Here is a 22965-nt window from a genome sequence, read left to right as displayed (position 1 = left end):
TTATATTAATATTTATATATTATCAGATCCAGATGAAGCCATATCCAAATTGTAAATAAATATTACAAAAATAACGCTCTGTTATCACTCTTCAAAAAATTTTGAACAATAATAAAGTTGTTTAGATAAGTTGAACTTTTATAGGAGCAAAATTCTATTCCCGCGACTACTATATGATGTTCGTGACACCTTGCATGTCACGTGTTAATAATTGGCCAGACAATTCATCTGAAAGTTAAGTACATTAGCTTAGTCGCGGCGAGCGAGGCATCAAATTTATCAATAATCCGCCACTGCTCGCGGCGGGCTAGACTTGTCTATTTATTGGGGGATTATTAGTACATAGTGACAGCGGACACCATTTCGCCCGTGGCGAGTAACGGCGAGTTTATCCGCGTCTAAAATGACGGATGAATTGACGGCTTAGTACATGGAGCCCTATATTTGTAGTTTAATATTGTGCTGACATGTAACAACAGCCAGACTTAAAGGGCTACAGTCACTTGTTGCGCTGGTGGAGGTGTGTATTTCTTCTGTGTGTCATACAAGCCACCACTGACTCTCTGTACGTGTGTGGTGTTGGAACACAGGTGCACGGACCCTCACAGGATGTGTACACAGATTTAAATGTTAACCTTTTTATCCCTTTAAAGGAACAGTTAAGTCAAAATTAAACTTTCATGATTCTGATAGAGCATGCAATTATAAATAGCTTATTAGATAACATATAATTCTAATATATATAGCATTTGCTTTGTTCACTCTGTATCCTTTGTTAAAGAGTAAACCTAGGTTGGTTCAAGAACAATAATACACTAGCTAGAGAAAAAAAACTGCCAATAAGTAAGGCACTGGCATAGTGCCAAATGAAAAATGCCTCAGACTGGTACAGCATTTCCTTACTGCTGTGGAGTTTTAACTTTGCATGCAATAAAGACATTTGTTTTATCCTTCAATAATGTTTATTTATGTTGTTTTTTTCCTATTGGAGCTAATGACAAAAGACAAATATGAGCAGCCACCAATCATCAGCTAGCTCCCAGTAGTGCATTGATGTTCTTGAGCCTACCTAGACTTACTATTCAACAAAGGATACCAAAAGAACAAAGCAAAGTGGATAATAAAAGTAAATTGGATTTTTATTTTTTTAATTGCATGCCCCATATGAATCATTAAAGAAAATTGGTTGATTTCATGTCCCTTTAACTAAAGGATATTTAAATGATTCAGATACCAAATTTGTCATAAAGGTTAAATACCACAGTGAATATATAGCTACATAAAATCAGAATTTGTCATTATAAAATATAAGCAATTTTATTACCATCTATTGACGCTCTCTTTGGCAGTATTGTCACAGCTCCATCTGCTATTTCTTCCAGCTGGTATACTGGTGAGATTTTGGAACCCCAACTGTCTGATCCAATCCACAGAAAATGCCCTGTTTGATTGCTTCTTTTGGCTGCCTCTAAAATTCGTCTGCATTACACATAAAAAAAAGGGCAAACAACCAGCATTATTGATTTCATTCAAAAGGTATTATCCAGTTATACTAAGTGGCAAGGGAAAAAGCAATTAGTCAATCATCTTGACACTTGATACCAATTTCTTTCAAGACGCCAACTCATCCCTTTGTCTGCAGTTCATGTTAATTTGTTTCTTTCTAACCCTAATATACAATATTCAGTCTATCATTCCCTTTCCATTTATCTCTTTCAATCTTAAGTCTTAATCCAGAAGATCTTCCACATTTACAGAAAGGCAATTTTATAGTCTCGGTGGAACAGTAAAACACCATTTTGTCTAAATGCAATTGAAATATCCTACACTTCAAGTCTCTAAAGACATTCCCCTGCATGGCAATTTAAAATGTACAAAAACAGGAAAACAGCTCTATAATTCTCTATTACTATAGAAAAAAAAGATCATATGAGATTTACACAAGAGGAAGAAATCATCACCTTATGTCATCTTCATTTGCAAAAATGATTATTGCGCGGGCCTGGGGAGTATCCAGCAAACGTTTGATGATTTTATCAAATTCTCCCGGTTTGGGTTCCCGTGGGATTTTCAATGATTGAGCAATGCAAACACCACCTGCAAATACAAAACACATTTGTTTTCAGAGATGTGTAAAGTCTTTGTTACATATATGTAATGCTGGTGTTGAATTGTGCATTTTTAGTTTATTATTGTTACTGATACTACAGTTATTCACATCTATTTTGCAAAACCATTGCTTTGCACAAGTAATTGTAATATATAGTTATTAAATATTAATAGTGCAAGAGGCTATATACTACTACATTATAGCAACATGTATAAAAGAATTAGCTTTTTTTTTCAATAATTTTTAAAATAATTACCCTACAGTAGAAACTTTATTGGAAACATGACAATTCATCAAAAACTGTACCTCACATAATAATTATTTCTTGACTTTTCTTTGTAAAAGTGAAATGGAAAACTCACAAAATGGAACATAGTTTTAAAAACATGTATCCTAAATTTGAGGAACACTCCATTAGGATTTTATATATATATATATGTATGTATATCAATATAGAATAGAGGGCACTCACAGGTCTTGATTGAATTTTAACTGATTTTATTATCAATAAAGTTTCCATGGAGTCTGACAAAAATGCCTTAGTCTGGGCCACGCTTTGATATAAAGACCCTATTGCCGACACTATTGGACATCCCAGAGGTTTTAATGGGTCTTTATGGACCTTGGGAACACTAAAAATAAATGGGTATTTTGGGTGGTCAGTAATCAAGAATCTATAGATGGATTCATCTATGTATCTACTCAGTAGGGCCATAAGTAGTGTATTATCTAGTGTTGCCTTGTACTCCCTAGTGGGATTTTTAGACAGTACCGAGTAAGTATGACTATCTCTCAACTGTTGTAATAGTTAATTTTTGTAATATGAGTGGTCAAGAATGACTATTTCCCCGTCCTTGTCAGCAGAGCGAATGACTATTGTTCTGTCATCTCTAAGACTATGCAAAGCTTCCCATTCTTGGCTACTCATGTTGCTATGTTGTTTAGTTATTCCCTTACAACCCTTCTGAATTTCTCTATTACAAATGATGGTAAATGTTTTTATCGCTGGGTGGGTGTTAAAGGGACACTCAATTAAAATTAAACTTTCATTATTCAGATAGAGCATGCCATTTTAAACAACTTTCCAATTTACTTCCATTAACAAAATGTGGACAGTCTTTTTATATTTAAACATTTTGAGTCACCAGCTCCTACTGAGAATGTGCAAGAATAAGTGTGTATGCATTTGTGAATGGCTGATGGCTATCACATGTTACATGTATGCATTTGTTATTGGCTGATGGTTGTCACTTGGTAAAGGGGGAGTGGAAAAAACATAACTTTTAAAATTGTCAGAAAAAAATCTACTACTCATTTGAAGTTCAGACTAAGTGCTATTGCATAGTTTTGTTATCTTGCATTTGTTGATTATGCAAATCTACTGTGTTGACTGGTCCTTTAACTGGCTCAAACTTTTTTTTAATTTAAACTTAAATTTAGATTGAACATAAGTAGTGTTCAATGAACCGCGGGTATTTTAAGTCAGATACCAGCATGTAAGGTCATACAACATTTAGGAATGGCGGCTTGAGCATGCCGTAATGAATAAAAAAAAGGTATGTACATGGATATAAGCCTTATATAAAGAGGATAATTCAGACGCACTTAGAAAGCGCAATTCGTAAATGTTGTTTCCGTAGATGGTAAAATGAGACCATATGGATTATAGCAAACAATAATACAACAGAGAAAGGTTCATAACTATAATTGTTGATGCACACTGATACAATGAAGCCAAAATAGTTTGAGCAGAGAGTTAGTTATGATCTCTCGGAAGAGGTTAACATAGCAATGTCATAAGGTCATGGTTAACATTTAAAATGAAACAATTGTAAGTGCTATGCATAGAAAAACATATTTAACATTTTAAGGGATCCAAATGTGATTGTTACAAATAAACATAATTCTGTACGTTAGTATTGTAACTTGATAGGTTATCTATAAATGCAAAAATACTCTGATGACTGCCACACATATAAATTCACGGAGTTAAGATGGAAATTTTGTAATTGTACATAAACATGTGGTTATCAATTGGGAATAAAATTTGTGTTTACTTTTGTTTTTGTATTTAGATGCATAATTCATTATTTTGTATATTAATTTGTAAATATTATATTGTAGATTGTCTTGAAAAAGGCTCACTTGTAGAGCCGAAACGTTGACTCATGTGAAACTTTATTGATATTTATTAGATACAAGGTAATCACAGAGGTAAAAAGTGTATTTATATAACTGTGTTGGTTGTGCAAAACTAGGGAATGGGTAATAAAGGGATTATCTATCTTTTTAAACAATAAAAATTCTGGTGTAGACTGTCCCTTGAAAGCGCAAAGTTAGAAAGTTTAAAATCACAAAAAGTTTCAAACCCCACTCTACAGAAGAAAAGATTTTTCAAAACACAGTTTTTGGGACTTTTCTGTAAAAATCCATGCAACTGATCTTGCTTGCCAATAAACAAGATGGAATAGTTAACTGTTAAAGGGACATTGAACCCAATTTTTTTCTTTCATGATTAAGAAAGATTATGCAATTTTAAACAACTTTCTATTTTATTTCTATTATACAAGTTGCTTCATTCTCTTGATATCCTTTGCCGAAAAGCAAAACCTAATACTTACATAATTGCGTATGGATGCATTTTTCTAAGATTTTTGACAATACTGGGAGCAATGATATTGGCGATAGTTAGAAACCAAGGTTATCTCCTTAAAAATGGGGAGATAACCTTGGTTTCTAACTATTGCCTAATATCATTACTCCCAGTATTGTCAAAAATCTTAGAAAAATGCATCCAATTATGTGAGTATTATCAACAACCTAACTATCTGACCCCTGAGCAATCAGGTTTTTGCCAGAATCACTCCACTACAACTGCACTCCTAAAAGTTTGCAACGACATCCAAACTGGCATGGAACAAGGAGATCTAACTGGAGCTATTTTCCTTGATTTTGTAAAGGCCTTTGACACAGTATAACACGACATACTACTGCTCAAACTAAAAAACTCTGGTATTAGTGATCGTCCGCTAACCTGGTTTCAATCATATGTATCGGATCAATCTCAATATGTCTCCATTTCTGACAGTGACTCCCTCCCTCTCCCATCACGTATGGTGATCCCCAAGGTTCTTGGCCCCCTACTATTCACATTATTTATAAATGATCTGCCTAATGTCTGCAAATCCTCAACTGTACACATGTACGCAGATGACTGTAACATATCTCAGCCTAATGTCACTATCCCTTTAAGACTTCCTTCTCTGACTGCTCTCTGACTGCTGCATTTGGGCAGTATTCACATTCAGCTTGCTTGCCTGCCTGATTAATCATTCATGCACCTGATTACCTCAGCCTCTTTTTAAGCCTTCTCAGGCTTGGCATTAACATTGAAGTTGTGATCCTGAACAACAGAGGTCTGTGACTGTTTCCTGTATGAATTTACCAACTATTTCAACTTACAGCATTTTCTATTCCAATGCCTAAAATCATCAAATCGCAAGTATCCAAATAATTCCATTTTCTGTTTCCTGGACACTGCTACTTAACAAACTCAGAACTTTATTATAAATCAAGCATACTTTTGGTTATCATCACTCTCTAATTACAACAGCATCCTACTCAGAACTTTATAACTATTTCTCTGCTACAAGTTGTCATTGCTGAAATATCCTGCTGCAAATATGTTAACATATTCTGAACTCTGCATCTATGTGTTCAATTAAAAGCTTTCCTGTGATGCTCCAATATATGTTCAAACAGTAATTGATGCCTTAAACTTAACTTTCACCTGTGCTGCTCTGCTAATTACTGACATACAGCTCTTTATAATATTATATACTGGGAACCTGCAACAAACCAAGTTTGCATCTAAATGCACAAACAGTAATTAATGCCTAAACTTGCAGCTTGTCTAAGTACCTGTGCAGCTGTGCTTAAACTCTGACATACAGCTTTATATAATATTATGTACTGTGAACCTGCAACAAACCTTAGTTTGCATCTAAGTGTCAATCTTTTACTAGATTACTCTGAAGCCTGAACATTCCACATTGCTATATTTTTTCTCTCATTGAATCCTGCAGTTACTTCTATTCACTAACTATAAGTCACAGTGAAGTCAGAATATATTGTATACAAATGTTGCACCCTCCATTTATTCTACAATAACTTCTAGCAACTATGAATCACAGAATATCATCTATCCACGTCCAGGATACTCTTCCCCGGGTCAGGGGTCGGTGTCTTCAAATCCCTACCACTGCCCCGAGGGTCTGTGTCCTGAGCGCATGTACACCGGATCATGACAATGACATGGTAATCTATGCAAACAATTCCGATCTGCTGCAGCTTTAAGCAATGCTCCAAGACCAGTTCAAAGAGGTAGAAAAGTGGATCTCAAAAAACAAACTCTTCCTAAACACTGACAAAACCGTCACAATGATCTTTGGAATGGGACCTAAATTACACAAACTACAAAATTCCCATCTATGCATCAAAACAAAATCGAAGTGCACACTGACCACAGTCCACTCTTTCAAATACTTGGGTATGTTGTTAGACCCCAATCTATCTTTTGGCCTCCACATAGAAAAACTTGCATCTAAACTTTATCCAAATCTATGTGTCCTGTACAGAAACAAATCCTGCCTCAGCCCTACAGTAAAGAAAAAGATTGTACTGCAAATGCTGATGCCAATCATGGATTATGGGGATGTAGTATTTGCACCTGCTCTGCTAACTCACCGTTACTACACTTAATACATTGTATAACTCGTTCTGCCACTTTGTACTACAATGTAACTACAGGACCCACCATTGTGACATGCTAAAAGAACTAAACTGGCTGTCACTGGAATCCAGACACACCCTCCACCTTTCCTGCCTTGTGTTTAAGAGTGTTTCTAGGGCTCCCACCCTACCTGAGCCGAATGCTCTCCATGGCTTTTCCCACCACCTAAAACCTCCGATCCTGTACCAGCACATTATTTAGCTTGCCTCAATACAAAAAGAAAGCAGCTCGATCCTCCTTTTCCTACAGAGCACCACAATTATGGAACAACCTCCCGCACACTTTCAAACCTTCCCCAAGCCTAATATCCTTTAAGAGATCCCTCTCTACATATCTCAAAACAGAATGCACCTGTCATGGTTGATTATATATTTCATACCTGTTCTATGTTAAATTTTGCATATATTGTGTATTATTTTTGTTTTTGTATTTTATTGTACCCAATTGTATCAATTGCAATGTTTTGTGGACCCAGTACATACTTGAAAAAGAGAGAAATCTCAATGTATCCTTCCTGGTAAATATTTTATAAATAAATAAATATCTAGATAGGCTTAGTAGCTGCCGATTGGTGGCTGCACAAAGATGCCTTGCTATTTCTTCAATAAATTATATCTAAAGATTGAAGCAAATTAGATAATAGAAGTAAGTTGGAATGTTGTTTAAAATTGTATTCTCTACCTGAATCATGAAAGAAAAAACATTGGGTTGAATGTCCCTTTAAATGTCAATCAAGAAAAAGCAACGGCTGATAGAAATCCTATTTAAGAATAAATAATCACTGTAAATTACAATCACAAAAATGTGATTATGAAATAAAAGATAAACACAAAGTCTGGCACTCTCTTGCAAACACACAGAGTAAAAGCAAAATGGAAGAGTAAGTTACAGCATTTGGCCAAATCGTTTAAGCTCAGGACCACGTCAATGTCTCTTCCTCCCTGGGTCTCTAACCTATAGCTATATAATATATGCTTTCAAACAGACAAACTGGGATACAAACAAAGGTAACTCAGGAGTTTGTAATTTGCCTAGACACATACCAAACATGAAAATGGACTGTACTCTCTAACTGGATTTGATACACCTCCCATGTCACTGCAAATGCACATCCCAGAGCACTGAATGTATTTGTTTTGTAATTTTCCCTGTGAGCTTTGAACCCAGGCTGGTCTGGGGCTAACTGCCTTAGATACTGAGAGTTTACAGCTGCCTGTGAGTGATGTTGAGTATCCAGGTTTGTGAGTTTTTTGCAGTGACATGGAATGTGCTCTCAGTCCAGTTTGAGAGTGCAATCTTTTTTCACGTCTTGTATATGAAATAAAAGAAACATTTTAAGAACAAAATTTCAAGATGTTAAGGTTGTGACTTTTTTCATATATTTTTCACATATTTGTCTAATAAATACATATACATACAGTATGTCAATTTCTATCCTACCCACTACAGGGGGATTATACTATAGTGATGCATATAGGTTTAACCCTTTGAGTGCTAAGCACTTTCCCACCTGGGTGCTAAGATTTTTTACATTTTTTTTTTTTAATTTTTTTATTTTTTGAACATTTTTTTTTTAAATGTAGGTGATTACCTTTCGAAAGGTGGGTCTTGGGGGTCTGTAGCTACTTAGATGCCTGAGATACAGGCTTCTAAGCAGCATGCCCCCTGCTCCTATACTTAACATTGTTAAGTATAAATAAAGTTGTGTGGTGACGTCATTACGTTATTGCGCGTGACGTCACCACAGAAAACGGGAAGCCCTGGCGATGTCTGTCACTCTAGCCCCCAGATCTCCCTCAAGGTGGGAGAGTGCTAGTGACGGCTCTGAGCCGTCATTAGCCCCAGAGTGGGAAACTCTGTGACGGCTCAGAGCCATCATTAGCACTCAAAGGTTTAATGAATCTAGACCATCTATTTATATAGACCAAAAAGAACAAGGACTCGTAGAATTGATAACCAAACGTGGTTTATTCAAGCTTTTACAGATGAAGCACTATCCAGTGTACAGGGCAGGTGCAAGGGATCTCTTGCACCTGCCCTGTACACTGAATAGTGCTTCACCTGTAAAAGCTTGAATAAACCACGTTTGGTTATCGATTCTATGAGTCCTTGTTTTTTTTGGTCTACAAGTCTATGGCAGAGCCTGCCCGGAGGACCAGAATCCCATATCGAGCACCCAGCTCTGTTCCCGGCAGTGGCGACACTGGCTGCATTTCCCTGATAAACGTGAGCATTCACCTTTATTTTCCATACCTCCTGGACAGCATAAGGAGGAGGAGCCCAGGAGCGGCACCCACTGGAACTATTCACATACAGACCGGACGCACCTGGCACAGCAGCTACTGAGAGCTTGTCCCTTTGTTACACGAAACATACAGGAGTAGGACTGCCTCCCCGTAGGACAGGTAACTTAACTTGCCAGTTTTACAGCACGTAAGCTATCACCCAGAGGTACGTGATTTTGTACATACATTATTGAATGGGGATACATGCTACCATCATTTTGCAACAGTGTTTAGCCTACTGAGAACATTACTTTGTTTTTCTACACTGCACCACATCTAGTGCAGCGCCTTAAGCCATTAAAATACTGCTGGGATACACTTTACTGCAATAACCACAAAACAGCTGTCCTGGGATTGGTCTGAATCACTGTACTACCCCTAGCTAAGCTTAGAAGCTGTGTAATGCGGCGATGCTATGGCGTAAAGGGAAGTCTGCCTTAAAAAGCAGGCTAGAAGTAAAAAAGTGAGTCATTGTGAACCTTATTTGCATATCTCACCAGAATCCTTTGCTGCATTGGAAACAGTGTAATCAGAGAGTTTCTGGGGAAAAAGCAAATCTTCTGACTTGTCTAGATTTGTAAATGGTTTACAGAATGAGTTATTTTCTCTACATTTTGGATTTAGTGGAGGATTTTAAACTCACTTTTTGCCTCCCCATATTTTAAATTGCTGTTGTATTTCCCCAGAAAACAACTTTATCAAGCAGTGATTCAACCTACTCCCAGCTGATGAGTGGCAATAACCATGAAACAGCTGTCCTGGGATTGGACTTAATCACAGTACTACCCCTAGCTAAGCTTAGAAGCTGTGTAATGCAGCGATGCTATGGCGTAAAGGGAAGTCTGCCTTAAAAAGCAGGCTAGAAGTAAAAAAGTGAGTCATTGTGAACCTCATTTGCATATCTCACCCAGAATCCTTTGCTGCATTGGAAACAGTGAAATCAGAAAGTTTCTGGGGAAAAAGCAAATCTTCTGACTTGTCTAGATTTGTAAATGGTTTACACAATGAGTTATTTTCTCTACATTTTGGATTTAGTGGAGGATTTTAAACTCACTTTTCGCCTGCCCATATTTTAAATTGCTGTTGTATTTCCCCCAGAAAACAACTTTATCAAGCAGTGATTCAACCTACTCCCAGCTGATGAGTGGCAAGAACCACGAAACAGCTGTTCTGGGATTGGTCTGAATCGCTGTACTACCCCTAGCTAAGCTTAGAAGCTGTGTAATGCGGCAATGCTATGGCGTAAAGGGAAGTCTGCCTTAAAAAGCAGGCTAGAAGTAAAAAAGTGAGTCATTGTGAACCTCATTTGCATATCTCACCCAGAATCCTTTGCTGCATTGGAAACAGTATAATCAGAGAGTTTTGGGGTAAAAGCAAATCTTCTGACTTGTCTAGATTTGTAAATAGTTTACACAATGGCCCCTATTTAAGAAAAGTCTTGCGGACCTGATCCGACACTGCGGATCAGGTCAGCAAGACCTCGCTGAATGCGGAGAGCAATACACTCTCCGTATTCAGCATTGCACCAGCAGCTCACAAGAGCTGCTGGTGCAACGCCGCCCCCTGCAGACTCAGGGCCAATCATCCGCCAGCAGGGGGGTGTCAATCAACCCGATCGTACTCGATTGGGTTGATTGCTGGCAATTCCTGTCCGCCTGCTCAGAGCAGGCGGACAGGGTTATGTAGCAGCTGTGTTTAGACCGCAGCTCCATAACTTGTGTTTCTGGCGAGTCTGAAGACTCGCCAGAAACACAGGCCCACAAGCTCCCTACGGAGTTTGTTAAATGGGCCCCATTGAGTTATTTTCTCTACATTTTGGATTTAGTGGAGGATTTTAAACTCACTTTTCGCCTCCCCATATTTTAAATTGCTGTTGTATATACTGTATATACTGTATATATATATATATATATATATATATATATATATATATATACACACAACTAAAATGGTGCCTACGACCATGTCACATTATATTGCTCATTGAAAGATCACTTTTGCACTTTATAATGTCTCTATAGGTGTTGAATTTGATAAGTGCGAAATGGTCACAAAACTCTTTTGCAATGTTTTGAGTAAATAGTTTGTGATCACCAAACTTAATGCTGTCTATGCATCATATTTGTGACTTTTCCAAAATCTGATACAATCCTTTTTTGGACGACTAAATGATGTTACAGTTTACATTGTGATCGTTCAGATGTTGAAAAACATCTGATAAACACAATTAACAAGATTAGTATTGATACCATTATGCACTCGATTACAAGCAGTGCGCTAATTAGCATTACAGCTTGAACGTTAACTTTTTGCACGCAACAGATTGCACTAGTATTACAGGTTGAAAGTAAAACATTATCACGCAAATGAAACCCAATGCGCAGAAGAGTAGGGCTTCAGATATTGCGACCGCGTTAACGTATTCTCCCCATAGACTTCCATAGAGTGTGCAAACAAAAGAAAAACCTATACCTAGGCTTGAGCGAGTATAGATACTGTAATATATAAATATATATTATATGGATTATTTAGATTTTTTTACAGTATCTATAATTGTTTTTAATAATTAATATTAATGTTTTTTAATTTTTTTATATTTAATATTTCAATAACACTTAAAGGGACAGTAAAGTAATAATTAGACGTTCATGATTTAGATAAACATACAATTTTAAACAACTTTCCAGTAGTCTTCTCTTATTTAATTTGCTTCTTTTTCTTGTTATCCTTTTCTTAAAGGTTTATCTTGGAAAGCTCAGGAGCAGCAAATAAGTTGATTAGTGGCGGCATATACATAACGATTGTCTTTGGCTCATCCATGTGTTCAGTTAGAAAAAAGTAGTGTATTGCTGCTCCTTCAACAAATGATACTAAGAGAATTAAGCAAAATGTGACAATAGAAGTAAACTGGAAAGTTGTTTTAAATTGTATGTTCTACCTAAATCATGAAGGAAAAAATGTGGGTTTCATGTCCCTTTAAGATAACAATGCTCTCATGTGCACTAAAATGACACTGTTTATTTTTTATTATTAAATATATATATTTTATATACATATATATATATATAATGTTATGCAATATATACAGTATATATATATATAATGTTATGAAATATATACAGTATGTGTATATATATATATATATATATATATATATAATGTTATGCAATATATGCAGTATATATATAATGTTATGCAATATATACAGTATGTGTATATATATATATATATATATATATAATGTTATGCAATATATACAGTATATATATAATGTTATGCAATATATACAGTATATATATATATATATAATGTTATGCAATATATACAGTATATATATAATGTTATGTAATATATACAGAATATATATATATATATATATATATATATATATAATGTTATGCAATATATACAGTATATATATATATATAATGTTATGCAATATATACAGTATATATATAATGTTATGCAGTATATACAGTATATATATATAATGTTATGCAATATATACAGTATATATATATATATATATATATATATATATATATATATATAATGTTATGCAATATATACAGTATATATATAATGTTATGCAATATATACAGTATATATATATATATAGAATATGTATTTACAATAAAAATAGCATTGTCCTGTATGTGATGAACATTAAAAATAACTACAGTAAATACACAGTAAAACACATTATTAAATATTATTATAGAATTATTATTTAGACACACATAAAATATATTTTTTATTTATAATTATATTACTAAGATACGGCTAGATTTAGAGTTTTGTCGGTAACGACCCGCGTAGCTAACGCATGCTTTTTTTCCCCCGCACCTTTTAAATACTGCTGGTATTTAGAGTTCACAGAATGGCTGCGTTTTTAGTGCGTTAGGCTCCAAAAAAGGAGCGTAGAGCATAATTTACCGCTACTGCAACTCTCGATACCAGCGGTGCTTATGGACGCGGCCAGCTTCAAAAACGTGCTCGTGCACGATTCCCCCATAGGAAACAATGGGGCAGTTTGAGCTGAAAAAAAACCTAACACCTGCAAAAAAGCAGCGTTAAGCTCCTAACGCAGCCCCATTGTTTCCTATGGGGAAACACTTCCTAAGTCTGCACCTTACACCCTAACATGTACCCCGAGTCTAAACACCCCTAACCTTACACTTATTAACCTCTAATCTGCCGCCCCCGCTATCGCTGACCCCTGCATATTATTATTAACCCCTACTCTGCCGCTCTGTACACCGCCGCAACCTACATTATCCCTATGTACCCCTAATCTGCTGCCCATAACACTGCCGACCCCTATATTATATTTATTAACCCCTAATCTGCCCCCCACAACGTCGCCTCCACCTACCTACAATTATTAACCCCTAATCTGCCGACCGGACCTCACTGCTACTATAATAAATGTATTAACCCCTAATCCGCCTCACTAACCCTATAATAAATAGTATTAACCCCTAATCTGCCCTCCCTAACATCGCCGATACCTAACTTCAAGTATTAATCCCTAATCTGCCGACCGGACCTCACCGCTACTCTAATAAATTTTTTAACCCCTGAAGCTAAGTCTAACCCTAACATCCCCCTAAGTTAAATATAATTTAAATCTAACGAAATAAATTAACTCTTATTAAATAAATTATTCCTATTTAAAGCTAAATACTTACCTGTAAAATAAACCCTAATGTAGCTACAATATAAATAATAATTATATTGTAGCTATTTTAGGATTTATATTTATTTTACAGGCAACTTTGTATTTATTTTAACCAGGTACAATAGCTATTAAATAGTTAAGAACTATTTAATAGCTACCTAGTTAAAATAATTACAAAATTACCTGTAAAATAAATCCTAACCTAAGTTACAATTAACCCCTTAATGACAGAGGACGTCATAGGAAAAACTCCCCTTAGTGACAATTGACGTACCTGGTACGTCCTCTGCCTTTTGAAGTGCTGGGAGCGATCATGATCGCTTCCAGCTGCTTACAAGGGATTGTAGTGATGTCTCAATATTGAGACATCACTGCAATCCCCTATATTACCCACCGATGCAGAAAGGGCCACTCTGTGGCCCTCTCTGCATCGGCCGTTGATGGCTAAACATTTGTTCACGTTGGTAGGTGGGAGCAGCTTCCATCGGCACTGTTTGCCGTTGTAATATATTGCCTCTCTTACCGATCTTGTCGGCGATTGCGGGCTGGTGCGGCCGGGGGGGGCGGGGGGCGGCGTGTGCGCGTGTGCGTACGAGCGCGCGCGCACGCAAAATGTGCATAAAAAAAAAAAACAATAAGGATGAATGCTGATCTCTGTATTTTAGTAAGGGATCTGGGAGGGGGAGGGATGTAGATTGTTGAGGGGGGCCAGCTACACTACAGAAAACAAATGCTTTACATAAAAAAGTTAAAAAAAAACAAATTTGGGGGGCAAATTGGGTACTGGCAGACAGCTGCCAGTACCCAAGATGGAGGCATATATGTAGAGGGGGTCCAGGGGAGTGTTAGAGAAATGTATGGGGGGATCAGGGAGGTTGTGGGGTAAGGGGGGATCCATCACTGCAGACAGTATAAAAAAAAAAAAAAAAAAAGCTTTTTATTTCAGTACTGGCAGACTTTCTGCCAGTACTTAAGATGGCGGTGACAATTGTGAGGTGGGAGAGGGAAGAGAGCTGTTTGAGGGGGGTCAGGGGGGATCAGGGGGTGGGATGTGTCAGGTGGGAGGCTGATCTCTACAATAGAGCTAAAAATTAACCCTACAAGCTACCTAATTAACCCCTAACTGCTGGGCATATTGCAAGTGTGCTGCGCAGCAGCATTTAACAGCCTTATTATTACCAAAAAGCAACGCCAAAGCCATATATGTCTGCTATTTCTGAACAAAGGGGATCCTAGAGAAGTATTTACAACCATTTGTGCCATAATAGCACAAGCTGTTTGTAAATAATTTCAGTGAGAAACCTAAAATTGTGATAAATTTAACAGTCTTTTTTTTATTTGATCGTATTTGGCGGTGAAATGGTGGCATGAAATATACCAAAATGGGCCTAGATCAATAATTTGGGTTGTCTACTACACTACACTACACTAAAATTAAACCTAAAAGCTCCCTACAAGCTACCTAATTAACCCCTTCACTGCTGGGCATAATACACACGTGGTGTGCAGCGGCATTTAGCGGCTTTCTAATTACCAAAAAGCAACGTCAAAGCCATATATGTCTGCTATTTCTGAACAAAGGGGATTCCATAAAGGTATTTACAACCATGTATGCCATAATTGCATAAGTTGTTTGTAAATAAATTCAGCGAGAAACCTAAAGTTTGTGAAAAAATTTGTGAAAAAGTAAACAATTTATTTTATTTGATCGCATTTGGCAGTGAAATGGTGGCATGAAATATACCAAAATGGGCCTAGATCAATACTTTGGGATGTCTTCTAAATAAATATATATATATATGTCAATGGATATTCAGGGATTCCAGACAGATATCAGTGTTCCAATGTAACTAGCGCTAATTTTGAAAAAAAGTGGTTTGGAAATAGCAAAGTGCTACTTGTATTTTTTGCCCTATAACTTGGAAAAAAAGCAAAGAACATGTAAACATTAGGTATTTCTAAATTCAGGACAAAATTTAGAAACTATTTAGCATGGGTGTTTTTTGGTGGTTGTAGATGTGTAACAGATTTTGGGGGTCAATTTTTTCCTCATATTTTATGTATTTTTTTAAAGTAAATTATAAGATATGATGAAAATAATGGTATCTTTAGAAAGTCCATTTAATGGTGAGAAAAACGGTTATAATGTGTGTGGGTACAGTAAATGAGTAAGAGGAAAATTACAGCTAAACACAAATACTGCAGAAATGTAAAAATAGCCATTGTCATAAAGGGTAAGAAAATTGAAAAATGGTCCGGTCATTAAGGGGTTAAACCTAACACTACACTAGCAATAAATAAATTAAATAAAATACCTACAATTATCTACAATTAAACCTAACACTACACTATCAATAAATAAATTAAATAAAATACCTACAAATAAATACAATTAAATAAACTAACTAAAGTACAAAAAATAAAAAAAGCTAAGTTACAAAAAATAAAATTTTTTAATTACAAACATAATAAAAATATTACAACAATTTTAAGCTAATTACACCTACTCTAAGCCCCCTAATAAAATAACAAAGCCCCCCCAAAATAAAAAAATGCCCTACCCTATTCTAAAATTAAAATAGAAAAGCTCTTTTACCTTACCAGCCCTTAAAAGGGCCTTTTGCGGGGCATACCCCAAAGAATTCAGCTCTTTTGCCTGTAAAAAAAAAACATACAATACCCCCCCCAACATTACAACCCACCACCCACATACCCCTAATCTAACCCAAACCCCCCTTAAATAAACCTAACACTAAGCCCCTGAAGATCTTCCTACCTTGTCTTCACCATGCCAGGTATCACTGATCGCTCCAGGCTCCGAAATCTTTATCCAAGCCCAAGCGGGGGCTGGAGATCCATCATCCGGCTGAAGTCTTCTATCAAGCGACGGCTGAAGAGGTCCAGAAGAGGCTCCAAAGTCTTCATGCTATCCGGGCAGAAGAGTAGATCCGGACCGGCAACCATCTTCTTCCAAGCGGTGACAAGCGGCTCAGCCAATCAGATTTTCCCTACCTTAATTCCGATTGGCTGATAGAATCCTATCAGCCAATCGGAATTCGAGGGACGCCATCTTGGATGACGTCATTTAAAGGAACCTTCATTCAGACTTAGGACGTCGCAAGAAGAGGATGGATCCGCGCCGGAGGTCTTCAACATGGAGCCGCTTGTCACCGCTTGGAAGAAGATGGTTGCCGGTCCGGATCTACTCTTCTGCCCGGATAGCATGAATACTTTGGAGAGCCTTCTGGACCTCTTCAGCCATCGCTTGATAGAAGACTTCAGCCAGATGATGGATCTCCAGCCCCCGCTTGGGCTTGGATGAAGATTTCGGAGCCTGGAGCGATCGGTGATACCTGGCATGGTGAAGACAAGGTAGGAAGATCTTCAGGGGCTTAGTGTTAGGTGTATTTAAGGGGGGGTTGGGTTAGATTAGGGGTATGTGGGTGGTGGGTTGTAATGTTGGGGGGGTATTGTATGTTTTTTTTACAGGCAAAAGAGCTGAATTCTTTGGGGTATGCCCCGCAAAAGGCCCTTTTAAGGGCTGTTAAGGTAAAAGAGCTTTTCTATTTTAATTTTAGAATAGGGTAGGGCATTTTTTTATTTTGGGGGGCTTTGTTATTTTATTAGGGGGCTTAGAGTAGGTGTAATTAGCTTAAAATTGTTGTAATATTTTTATTATGTTTGTAATTAAATTTTTTATTTTTTGTAGCTTAGCTTTTTTTATTTTTTGTACTTTAGTTAGTTTATTTAATTGTATTTATTTGTAGGTATGTTATTTAATTTATTTATTGATAGTGTAGTGTTAGGTTTAATTGTAACTTAGGTTAGGATTTATTTTACAGGTAATTTTGTAATTATTTTAACTAGGTAGCTATTAAATAGTTATTAACTATTTAATAGCTATTGTACGTGGTTAAAATAAATACAAAGTTGCCTGTAAAATAAATATAAACCCTAAAATAGCTACAATATAATTATAATTTATATTGTAGCTATATTAGGGTTTATTTTACAGGTAAGTATTTAGCTTTATATAGGAATAATTTATTTAATAAGAGTTAATTTATTTCGTTAGATTTAAATTATATTTAACTTAGGGGGGTGTTAGGGTTAGACTTAGCTTTAGGGGTTAATAAATTTATTAGAGTATCGGTGAAGTCCGGTCGGCAGATTAGGGGTTAATACTTGAAGTTAGGTGTCGGCGATGTTAGGGAGGGCAGATTAGGGGTTAATACTATTTATTATAGGGTTATTGAGGCGGGAGTGAGGCGAATTAGAGGTTAATACATTTATTATAGTGGTGGTGAGGTACGGTCGGCAGATTAGGGGTTAATAATTGTAGGTAGGTGAAGGCGACGTTGGGGGCGGCAGATTAGGGGTTAATAAATATAATATAGGGGTTGGCGGTGTTAGGGGCAGCAGATTAGGGGTACATAGGGATAACGTAGGTGGCGGCAGTGGCGGTCGGCAGATTAGGGGTTAAAAAAATGTAATAGAGTGGCGGCGATGTGGGGGGACCTCGGTTTAGGGGTACATAGGTAGTTTATGGGTGTTAGTGTACTTTAGAGCACAGTAGTTAAGAGCTTTATGAACCGGCGTTAGCCCAGAAAGCTCTTAACTCCTGACTTTTTGCTGCGGCTGGAGTTTTGTCGTTAGATTTCTAACGCTCACTTCAGCCACGACTCTAAATACCGGCGTTAGAAAGATCCCATTGAAAAGATAGGATACGCAATTGATGTAAGGGGATCTGCGGTATGGAAAAGTTGCGGCTGGAAAGTGAGCGTTAGACCCTTTCCTGACTGACTCCAAATACCAGCGGGCAGTAAAAACCAGCGTTAGGAGCCTCTAACGCTGGTTTTGACGGCTACCACCAAACTCTAAATCTAGGCGTTTGTGTTTATATGAATGTCACTGTATATCTTAATGTATTTATTTTATGTTTAGTACAACTTTTGTTTTAGCCCTAACCCTTTACACAAAGCTTTCAGTCGCGCTAACCAATGCACATTAAATTTGATTGCCCTCTTGCATTCGTGTTTCAACTTGTAATATGAGTGTAAATTATCACGTGCGCTAACATTAGTGTGCCACTTGTAATCTAGCCATTGATGTGTAAGAGTCTTATCTGAAATACATACTAATTATCCGAATTACTGATATTTTTAAAGTGTAACAAACCTGTAGTAATTAAAAGTGCCAAGGGGATAGCAATGGAGTTAGGAAAGGTTAGTGTAGGTTGTATGCATCCCTGAATAGTATGGTCTGTAGGGAGCACTTGAAGCTTTTAAAACTAAGGGAGAGTCTTGTGGAGCGAGGCAGAGTTCCATAAGATAGGAGCCAGTCTGGAGAAGTCATGTAAACAGGAATGTGAGGAGGTAGCAAGAGAGGAGGAGAGTAGGAGACTGTGAGCAGAGCGAAGGGGTCGGGAGGGAGAGTATCTGGAGACTAAGGGGACAAATTATCAAGCTCTGAATGGAGCTTGATGCCCCTTGTTGTCTAAAGACCCCTGCTCCATTACTTGTCCACCTGCTCTGAGGTGGCGGACAGAAATCAACCTGATCGAATATGATCGGGTTGATTGACTCCCCCTGCTAGTGGCCGATTGGCCGTGAATCTGCAGGGGGAGGTATTGCACAAGCAGTTCTAGTGAACTACTTGTGCAATTATAAATGCCGACAGCGAATGCCAGTGAAGGGATTTGCAGAAAGGTGCAGCAGATGAAGAGTGACGTGTAAGGAAGATGAGCCTGGCAGAGGCATTCATTATGGATTGTAAAGGAGCTAGGCAACAGCTAGGGAGACCAGAGAAGATGGAGTTGCAGTAGTTGAGGGAAAGGATAAGAGAGTGGATTAAAATTTTAGCTGTGTCTTGTGCAAGGAAATGTATAATTTTAGAGATGTTTTTAATGTGGAAGCGGCAGGCTTTAGTCAAGGACTGAATGTGAGGAATGAAAGAAAGATCTGAGTCAAGTGTGACTCCAAGACATCGGGCATCTGGGGTAGGGGTAATGATTGAGTTATTAACAGTTATAGATAAGTGGGGGGGGTGGAGATTTTTTAAAAAGGGTGGAAAATAAGGAGCTCAGATTTGGAGAGATTTAGCTTAAGGTAGTGAGAATCATGTGTGTTTTGAATGAAGAAAATGTGAGGGAAGTCTATTTAAAGGCACACATGGGTGTGCAAGGCTAGGAAGTTGTGGGGGACCAGGATTAGGGGAGATGTCCCTAGCAGCTAGTATGAGCAAGAGGGAGAGTGACATGAGATGAGATGCAGATTTGCAGTATTGGGACTGTTTTTGGGATGAGGTGCAAGGGGGAGAGAGAGTATTTAGGAATGTGTGAAGTCCATGAATACAAAAGTAAGGTGAGGTTAAGAGAGATGGACTAATGAACAGTTCAGGTGGTGAGGGGGAGGGAGTAATTGAATAAAGCAGTTTGTTATAGAGACAAAAGGTGGCAAAAAGGAATATGAAGATATTGAGCATTTTTACAAAATAGTCAAACAGTGGCAATTATCTGTACATATCTGATGGTTAATATAAACATTCAATAGCAATTACCACAAATTAATATAATTAATTTCCATAGCCAATTGGAAAAAATAGAAGTCAACCAATCAGATAATTTGAAGTTTGTATTGATCAGCATAACATTTTACCAATAAATTAATTGGATTCCTAATGTTTTACTGGGTGATTCACACATAAGTAAATGTTCCACCAATCCTACTGACTTCCATACTGTTGTGTGCATGGTTTTAGCATATTTGTTATTGAAGAAGCATTCTTGTCACATGACTGTGTGCATTAGCAGACAAGAGTCCTTAGTTGGTCATATAGTTGTCATTGTGGTTGATCCACCTTTGTGCATCTGTTCATCAACTGTCATGTTTAACATTCTACAAAAATCTGAGAGCAGATTGTGACATCTGTTTATGTGTCAAACATCATAGTCTATTTTAAAAGAACAGTTCAATCACACTGATGTTAATTTCAAGTGTTAGCTTTAACCAACCATGTGAGAAAGTGATCAGTGAGATTTGAAAAGCAGCGGAGAAGTCAAGCAGAAGCTCCTGCTGATATGAACAAAATATTAAAATAAGATTTGCAAGTTTGCTTATAATGCCAGCTGAGAGAAACAAGCAGAGATCCTGCTGGTTATGGAGATATCACGTCAATGTGAAGCCCATTGTGTTTCTAAATAGTATAGCAGCGTTCTAAATTTATGCATGAACACTTTCACTTTGACATATCATACGTATGAAACTTTTCCAACCAATACTTTTTAAATCTTCTTCTTAATCTTTATTATTTGAAATTGGTTCAAGTAGTCATTTTATTCAGTGCATCAGAGCTATGGTTTCCAGTTTATATGTTCTTCAACTGAACATTATAACAAAGGAATTTAATCACATTAGCTTTAGCCATGTTTCACGTTCTCAGTTTTGATAAGGCTAATGTATATTAAATCTTATCTGGAAAATGGTTCTGATTCTTTATTTCACTCACTTGCAAATATACAGCTGCATGACAAATATAATTATGCTTGAATAAATATATTTGTCACGCTACGTGTTTAAGATAGATATTTTTCATTTGCTGCTCTTCTTTTATTCTCTTGCAAAGCAGTTTTGGGGGCATTTGTACTTGAAAATATGTATCACATTCTTTTTAAAAATATTGAACTTTGACACTTAGGATTCCACATTCTTCTTGGAGAGTATTAGATTTGGTTGTGCAGTATACTAGTTATAGTACCTACACATATCATTGACATGCCTTGAATTATTTTTTTTATCAGAGAATATACAATTTTCTATACTAGTTTGTGAAACTGCATGTTTATTTTAATTTAATTAGTGTACGTGGCAAAAAATAAATAATAATCGGCTAGATTACAAGTTTTGCGTTATGAGCGGCTCGGTGCTAACTTGCAAGTTATTGTAACTGCTCACCTTGATAGGGCTATTAGGTGTAATTAGTTTAAATATTTGATAATTTCTTTTTTATTTTGTATAATTTAGTGTTTGTTTGCTTTTGTAATTTAGGTAATTGTATTTAATTTATGTAATTTATTTAATTGTAGTGTAATGTTAGGTGTTAGTGTAAGGCAGGTTAGGTTTTATTTTACAGGTAAATTTGTATTTATTTTAACTAGGTAGTTTAGTAAATAGTTAATAACTATTTAATAACTAATCTACCTAGTTAAAATAAATACAAACTTAGCTGTGAAATAAAAATAAAACCTAAGATAGATACAATGTAACTATTAGTTATATTGTAGCTAGCTTAGGGTTTATTTTACAGGTAAGTATTTAGTTTTAAATAGGAATTATTTAGGTATTAATTTTAATTTTTATTTAGATTTATTTTAATTATGTTAAAGGGACACTGAACCCAAATTTATTCTTCCGTGATTCAGATAGAGCATGAAATTGAAAGCAACTTTCTCATTTACTCCTATTATCAAATTTTCTTCATTTTCTTGGTATCTTTATTTGAAATGCAAGAATATAAGTTTAGATGCCGGCCCATTTTTGGTGAATAACCTGGGTTGTTCTTGCTGATTGGTGGATAAATTCATCCACCAATAAAAAAGTGCTGTCCAGAGTTCTGAACCCCAAAAAATGCTTAGATGCCTTTTTTTTCAAATAAAGATAGCAAGAGAACGAAGACAAATTGATAATAGGAGTAAATTAGAAAGTTGCTTAAAATTTCATGCTCTATCTGAATCATGAAAGACAAAATTGGGTTCAGTGTCCCTTTAAAGTTAGGGGTGTTAGGGTTAGGGTTAGACTTAGGGTTAAGTTTAGAGGTTAATAACTTTAGTATAGTTGTTATTTACTTTAAATCATTTTATAGTTTATACTTTACTTCATGCAGTTGTGTTCCAACACCTACTCACTGCAATAAGGAAAGCCCAAAACATTATGCGAAATAAAATATAATTTAAAAAAATTATTTACCAAATTGTAATCCATGTTTTTTATGTAAACATAACTTTAGAATTTATTGCATTTTGAAACAAATTTACTGTGAAAATATTTTATCGTATTTAAAGGTACATGATTGTGAGAATTGATTTTGTTCATTTGATATC

At 36.4% G+C, this 22965-nt stretch overlaps 1 protein-coding gene across 1 annotated transcript in view; it reads right to left on the bottom strand.

The window, feature by feature from the left end:
- Window positions 1-22965, bottom strand: part of GRM8 (glutamate metabotropic receptor 8) — a 2175877-nt gene that overhangs the window by 1167359 nt on the left and 985553 nt on the right. The window contains exons 6-7 of the mRNA XM_053719190.1: window positions 1962-2097; window positions 1325-1479 (exon numbers count right to left, since the gene is read on the bottom strand). Of these exons, the coding sequence (XP_053575165.1) occupies window positions 1325-1479; window positions 1962-2097 (291 nt within the window). The remainder of the gene's footprint in view (window positions 1-1324; window positions 1480-1961; window positions 2098-22965) is intronic.

The sequence above is a fragment of the Bombina bombina genome, chromosome 6, assembly GCF_027579735.1.
Source record: "Bombina bombina isolate aBomBom1 chromosome 6, aBomBom1.pri, whole genome shotgun sequence".
NCBI classification, from domain to species: Eukaryota; Metazoa; Chordata; class Amphibia; order Anura; family Bombinatoridae; genus Bombina; species Bombina bombina.
The sequence above is the reverse complement of the archived record's forward strand: the minus strand, read 5'-3'. Positions and strand labels throughout refer to the sequence as shown.